The following is a 7,117-nucleotide window of genomic DNA, read 5'->3' as shown; positions in this document are numbered from 1 at the left end:
AACAGGGTGTGTTACATTTTTTTTTTTTTGGTTTAGAAACGGGGTAAAGAAACCCAAAAGAAGAGAGCGCTAGTTACAAACTAAACGGGACAAAGCTACCATTTGTTCATCATCAGACAAGAAAACTACTACCTCATTTGGAGGAATATCCCAAAAGTGGAACTCAATAGTCAATATCTAATTTTAAACTTTTACGTGTCAGGCAATCAGCACATCTATTGCCTTCTCTGTAAATATTTACAAAAAGGATGTTCCATTCTTTGTTACATACTTCTCGTTTTTTGTTTCAATTTGATCATAAAAGACCTTTTTTTTGTTCGTAGGATCATAAAAGACTTGGATCATACTAGACACCTCTATTGGGCCTTTAACAGATCCTCTATTGCTGTTCTACAGTTCAATTTGATAGGTCTAGAATTACTCTTTAACTTCTGTGTATAAATGTTCACTATTTTAGAAACAAAAAAAAATGCTTATTATTTTGTGAATGAATTCTGTGTAAAAATGTTGTCTGACTAGATAACAGTCTGCATTTCTTTTTTGATTTTTTGGTTTGGTCATGGACAGGCTGCATTTTTAACAAGTAAAAATATCTTCACAATGGTGCAATGTTACTTATTCTTAGGTTTTCACCAAACAGCCATTTACCATCCCTCCCCTGCTTCCGCCTCACCGACACCGCAAAGCTCCTCGATTCGCTCGAAGAAGAAATCCACCAGAGCCACGAAAACGACGCCGTGGAGAGGCTCTTGAAGGTGCTGATGATGATGAGAACCAAAACGGCGCCGCTGCACGCACTCCAGCCTCTGAAATGGGACCTCGGCCTCCCCGATTGCTTCGAGAAAACCCTAATCCCCAAATTCCCCGAACAGTTCCAGCTGGTAAAGTACCCTAACGGCGTGAGCGGACTGAAAATATCGCAATGGCGGGAAGATCTGGCGGTTTCAGCATTACAGAAGATGAATGAGTGCAGAGAATCAAAGAGAGGAAAAGCTGCATTAGTATTTCCGATGAGGTTCCCGAGGGGTTACGGATCTCATAAAAAGGTTAGGAGTTGGATGGAAGAGTTCGAGAAGCTTCCATGTATATCTCCGTATGCAGATTGCAGTAAAATTTGATCCTGAAAGTGATTTGATGGAGAAGAGGGTAGTTGGAGTTCTGCACGAGTTTCTGAGTTTGAGTATTCATAAGAAAACAAAGAGGAACTACCTTCGGAGTTTGAGACAAAAGTTGAGTCTTCCGCATAAGTTTACAAGGATTTTCACTCGCTACCCTGGCATCTTTTACTTGTCTCTCAAGTGTAAGACTACTACTGTCACTCTCAGAGAAGCTTATCAGAGTGGGAAGCTTGTGGATCCTCATCCACTTGCTCGCCATAGAGACAAGTTCTATCATGTCATGAGAACCAGCCTTCTCTACCGGGCCAAAGGCGCCCTGCTAGAGGAGGCCGATCCTCATGTTCATGGAGGAGAGGATTCTGAAGAGGTTGAATGGAGTGATGAGTTGTGTGAGGATGAGGTTTCGGATTCAGAAGATGAATAATTTGTTTTAGTGTTAGTTAAACACATTCTTTGTAATTTAATCTTCACATTTTGTTTTTCCCATTCATTTTCAGGTAGTTTCTTGTTTATAAAGAAACTCAGGAACAAATAATAATGCAAGTATAAGTAGGAAAAATCTCGAAACAAAAACATTCCAGTAGAAATTAAAAGATTAATCCTTGAAACATTACCGGTAGAAAAGCCAAAAGATACGACAAAAATAAATTGGAAGCGGGACCAGAAAATAGCAGAAGTCAGTTATCTTAACACTGACTAGCAACTACTCAGTAGTCAGTACTGAGTGGTAGTAGCCCAAATTCATTTACATATTTAGATATTTAGATTAGATTTCTAATTTCTTATTGATATACTAGGTCATCGGTTTTGCGTTTCCGTTTGACCGACGGCAAAATAATAATAATAACAAACAGAATAATGTAGTGAGGTTCATAAAGCTTGGCTATCAAAAAACAAGAGCCACGAGTCCCACCAACTTGTTGATTCTCAATGGTTGAATGAATCAGAAAAATGGAAAGCTAAAAACACAAGGACATTAGAGAAAAGTAAAAAAGAAAGCATATGGCACCCTTATTTGCACCAAACTACCAGAAATAGAATAATTGCAAATGAGAGGCGATGTGGACACGTCAACTAAATTGCATTGCCTCCCTTAAAAGCTCCTTCTCCTCACTTCACTAATCCCTTCACCACCCTCTCGCTTCATTTATACATAGCATTACTATTCCACGCGCCTACTCTCCATTACATACATGTATATAAGGTGCTGAAAATTCAGGTGAAGTCGACTTTACGTGAAATTGATATCTGACAGCTGTTAGATAAAAATTTAGTCAAATCAGTCAAATTATCTAACAGCTCTAAAATATCAACTTCACGTGAATTCGACTGCACCTGAATTTCTCTCGTATAATTTAAAGTTAGTTTGATTATTATTGTTCGGTGAGTTGAGTTATTTTGTTTTGTTTTAAAATATATTCATATACAAATAATAATTAAAATATTAATACATATTATATTATATAATTTGGTAAAAATGTCGGATTATTCAACAATAATTTTCACTTATCACCACTATTAGTTGGTGAGTTACAGTAATACAAAAAAATGCATGAATGAGATGGCCTGCATTTGTTTCTGCAATAACTGTTTTCAGCACGTACCATTCTAATTAATTTCTACACATTCCATGCTAGTGTTTTTGTTTAAGAAAAGATGCACAACACGTGATGACGTGCAGGTCCCTTTTATTTTTCTGCATTTGCATGTGTTGTCCACTTTAAAGTAACAATATAGAACTGATAAAGATAAATTATATTTATTATTTTATATTACAAGAAGTTAAGAAACATTGATTTCCTGAGGCGAATTGCATTTCTAAATATAAAGTAAGCATGGGCCAACTTTATGAATAATATAAATCTGCTAAAAAGATGGTAACAGTAGTTGAATGAAATCATGTATTTTTTACCTGAATTAGTGACCGATCATCCAACAGTGAATCTGGAAGTCCAAGAAAGTAGGATTTTCTTTCATCCCATGATCCCCATCCCTAAGGTGCTACTTTATATGTGTGGGATCCACATTCCCCTCGTATCATAGTAAGTATCATATACTTAAAAGGGGGATTGATGTTCAAATGGATCGATCCTCAAAATTTAACGTTTTAATTTTGTTAGACTAAACCACCAAAAGTAATTATGAAAGATTGATTCGCTAACAAAAATAATCATGAAAGATCATAATTTTTCAGATATTTACAATTGATTTGTTTTGTTTGTCAAAAATAGCCAAATTTGATATAGACAGTCTACTAAGACTACATTAGATTTGACTATTTTTGACAAACGAAGCAAATCAATTGTGGGTATATAAAAAGTTATGATCTTCCATAGTTACTTTTGTCAGAGAATCGATCTTTCATAGTTACTTTTGGTAGTTTAGTCATTTTGTTATTAAGAGATAGGTAGTGAGGCACACGCAGCAATGTGGAGCGTGTGGTAAAGCAGAAAAGAAGGTATGTGTGGGTGTTTGTTTTTAAAGAGTGTCTTCCTTTGTGAACTCTTCATTCATTCTCTTCTCATTCTCATAAGAAGAAGAAGATGATGATGGGTCGGCTCGCAACTCTCTCAGAAGTGGAACCAATCACCGACCAAGTTGAGCACCAAACCTCTTCATCTTCTTCTTCTAAGAAGGTTCTCCATGCATGGCGAAACTGGAGCTGCATCAAGTCTCACTTCAACAAGAAGCACCCTGATCTGAAGCTTCTCCTCAGTGTCCTGGCTTGTCCTCTCTTCCCTGTCCCTCCCCACCCTTCTCTCCCTTCCCTCAACCATGGCCAGGCATGCATGCATTCTTTAATTTTGGTCACTTTTGTTGTCAGTGGAATGCAGTTTTTTCTTTCCTTTCTTTTGCAAAGAAAAGGAATGTGTCCTTCTTTCTCCCCCATGTGCTTCTCATTTAACTTTTTCACATCTACTCTCACCTTTTACTTTAACTCTCTCTATCTCTCTTTCTCTTTCTTTTTATTGTGACAGGTGTCATCATCAGCTGAGTACATTATCCAACACTTCACGGCAGCAACAGGGTGCCGGAAGTTAGAAGGGACGGTGAAGACTGTGTTTGCAACGGGGAAGGTGGCAATGGGTGTGGTGGATGAGGTTGGAGCCACTGCAGGGGTATCAGAAAAAGGCTGCTTTGTCATCTGGCAAATGATACCTCATAAGTGGCAGATTGAGTTGGTTGTCGCCGGTCACAAGGTTGTTGCCGGCTGTGATGGCACTGTGGCGTGGCGCCATACCCCTTGGCTCGGCCCCCACGCCGCCAAAGGCGGCGTGCGCCCTCTTCGGAGGGCTGTTCAGGTGAATTCACCATCTATCTCACCATATCACCCCATATATGTATCTTGTTTGTGAGTTATGTGCTACGAGAGTAAACCAAGTATGCTAATAAAATGATTTTGTTATAAATACTCTGTTAATGACTTGTCATTTAAGTAATACATCGGAAAACACCTAATAATTTTTCCTTGTCAAAGTGTTCAAAATTTCTGTCTTAATACATTTATCAAATACAGTTACCAAACACAACCTTAGTACTAGTTTGTTTTGGTGTAAGCAAGGTTTGATCATGAGGTATTCTTTGGTTCCAAAATTGTTGGTGGTGTTTTGGGGCATATCTTAGTGATTTATTTGGGATTTAAGCGCCGAATTTGGATCCTCTAAATTTTAAATTTGTATTTTAGAAGGTAAAATGTGATCTTTTACCCTTAAATGGTTTCTCTCTCATATTTATTCTTGGTCCCACCTATAAAATAAATGATGAGAGATCACATTTTACTCTTTAAAGTGAAATTCAAACTTTAGAGAATCAAATCCTTAAGCGCCAATCTAATGATGTTTGGCTCTGAAAAGATTATTATGCCAACTCTAATATTATAACCAAATTGATGGTGTTGACACCTAACTGTATTGTTAGCTCCATGAACTGATGATCTGGATTTGATTTTGGTAAAACTTTTGGAAAAAAATAATTGTACTTTTCAAAATCACAATCATCTTTTTTTTTAAATAAAAAATTTATGTATTTGTGGTTACAATTTTTAAAAGTTAAAAGTACTTGTTTGTGTTTATTAAAAATTATTTTTTATTTAATTTACCAAATATAAATACTACAACTTTTAAAAAATTATTTTTTAAAAATTAATTTTTATAAACTAATTTTAAAAAATAAAAGTTTCTCCAAACCAAACCTTAATCTCATTTGTAATATAATTGTGGAAGGAATGAGAGCCTCTTTAAGTATGTAATATGGTGGGGTTTGGAATTTAGGATTATTACGAGAAAAGATTCAATGATGTATATATTTATCCTGAAATTGTGTGGCTGATTTGGACTTGTGATGAAATATAATCATAAATGCTGGTGGAAGTGTAATTTTCCATTTAATTAATATGAAACTTGTCTTTATTCTGCATATGCTACCGGCCAATATAATGGATCTTTGTTTCCTTACTAAAATTCCCCTGTTTTGTTTCGATCTAACCACATTCTTGTTTTTCCTTTTCTTTATTTTCGGAGGCTGCTTCAAATAGGAAGTTAGGAACCCATCATCAATTCATCATGCATGTGTAATTAGTTTGGCATGGCCAATTAGTTTTAAGATTCTCTATAGTGGAAAATGTCTCAATATGTCAAGACAAAAACAAAAACTCTCAAATATCAATTTACTTTGTCATGGGGAAAACGTTATCTTTTTTCCATATGGTCCACTCTCTGAAACTATGAACACCATGAAATCCGTAGAATAGTGACTTGACTTGATCAGCATCTAAGTAAAGAGACACCTCTTATTAATATTTTGGGCCACTATCAAGAAAATTTTGAAGAGGAACCAAGTGAAAGAATATAAAATGTGTTAAATGAATTAGTCTCTCTTCTTATAAATTTCTCATCTTTTACTGTTTTTTTCGATGTGAGACTAATTTCATGCACTTCTCAGTCTTAGTACCAAGACAACTTATTTTTCTTGTATTCATTATGTAGTTATTAATGGTGTAGGGACTAGATCCTTTGGCAGTGTCTGCTGTATTCAGTGGTGCACAGTACATGGGAGAGAAAGAAATGATGGCCACTGATTGTTTCGTTCTAAAGCTGTCAGCAAATCAGAAGGACCTTGTTGATCGCAGTGATAACACGGCAGAGATGATAAAGCATGTCACATTTGGATACTTCAGCCAGAAAAATGGCCTTCTAGTGTACCTTGAAGACTCTTTCCTCACAAGGATTCAGTCACCTGGTACTCACCCTACTTATTGGGAAACAACAATGTCAACAAGGATTGAGGATTATAGAATGGTGGACGGCGTCATGATTGCGCATGGCGGCAGATCCACCGTGATTATCACCAGGTTTGGTGATAATCTAAGGGCAGGACCTGCCGTTACGCGCATGGAAGAGTCTTGGACCATTGATGACGTTGCGTTCAATGTTCCAGGACTATCCATGGACTGTTTCTTACCACCTAAGGAGCTACAGAAAGATGATGATTATCCACAAGAGAATCTTGATTGGAGATCACCTTTGAATACATGATGTGTACAAATTGGATCTTTTTTCTCTTCTTCTTTTTGAGAAGAGGACAAATAGATCCCTGACCTTTTGCCCCGCGGACATTTTCGTCCTAAAAAATACTTTTAAGTCCCTGATCTTCACAAAATTTGGACGGATCAGTCCCTGACGGAGGCATTTGGACGGAGGGACTGATCCGTCCAAGTTTTGTGAAGGTCAGGAATTTAAAAGTATTTTTTAATGATCAGGGACAAAAATGTCCACAGAGCAAAAAGTCAGAGACCTATTTGTCCTTTTTTCTTACTTCTATCGGCGAAGCCGGTTATCTTACTGTGTTTTCCATTCTCACGGCCACTCTCATTCCCGTTCACCTCTTTGCTGCTCATAGCTCTCACTTCTCTTTGTGTTTATTGACTATCATGGTAAATAATATAAGTTCTAATTATTAGTTAAACCCTTTACTTAAATAAAAATTTTTAGTAACCAAAA

General features: G+C 36.7%; 2 protein-coding genes across 2 annotated transcripts; both read left to right on the top strand.

Moving 5' to 3' along the window:
* On the top strand, positions 1-1,670 carry LOC107648560 (protein ROOT PRIMORDIUM DEFECTIVE 1). Its single transcript, XM_016352378.2, is given in 2 exon segments — positions 1-1,115; positions 1,117-1,670. Coding segments are annotated over 2 exon segments (933 nt in total). The 5' UTR covers positions 1-608; the 3' UTR covers positions 1,543-1,670.
* LOC107648559 lies at positions 3,572-6,818 on the top strand. The gene is made up of 3 exons (XM_016352377.2): positions 3,572-3,901; positions 4,097-4,420; positions 6,119-6,818. The coding sequence occupies exons 1-3, from the start codon at positions 3,662-3,664 to the stop codon at positions 6,650-6,652; spliced, it is 1,098 nt and encodes a 365-aa protein (XP_016207863.1). The 5' UTR covers positions 3,572-3,661; the 3' UTR covers positions 6,653-6,818.

Source organism: Arachis ipaensis, chromosome B06 (genome assembly GCF_000816755.2).
Source record: "Arachis ipaensis cultivar K30076 chromosome B06, Araip1.1, whole genome shotgun sequence".
NCBI lineage: Eukaryota > Viridiplantae > Streptophyta > Magnoliopsida > Fabales > Fabaceae > Arachis > Arachis ipaensis.
This window is presented reverse-complemented; position numbering and strand designations above follow the sequence as displayed.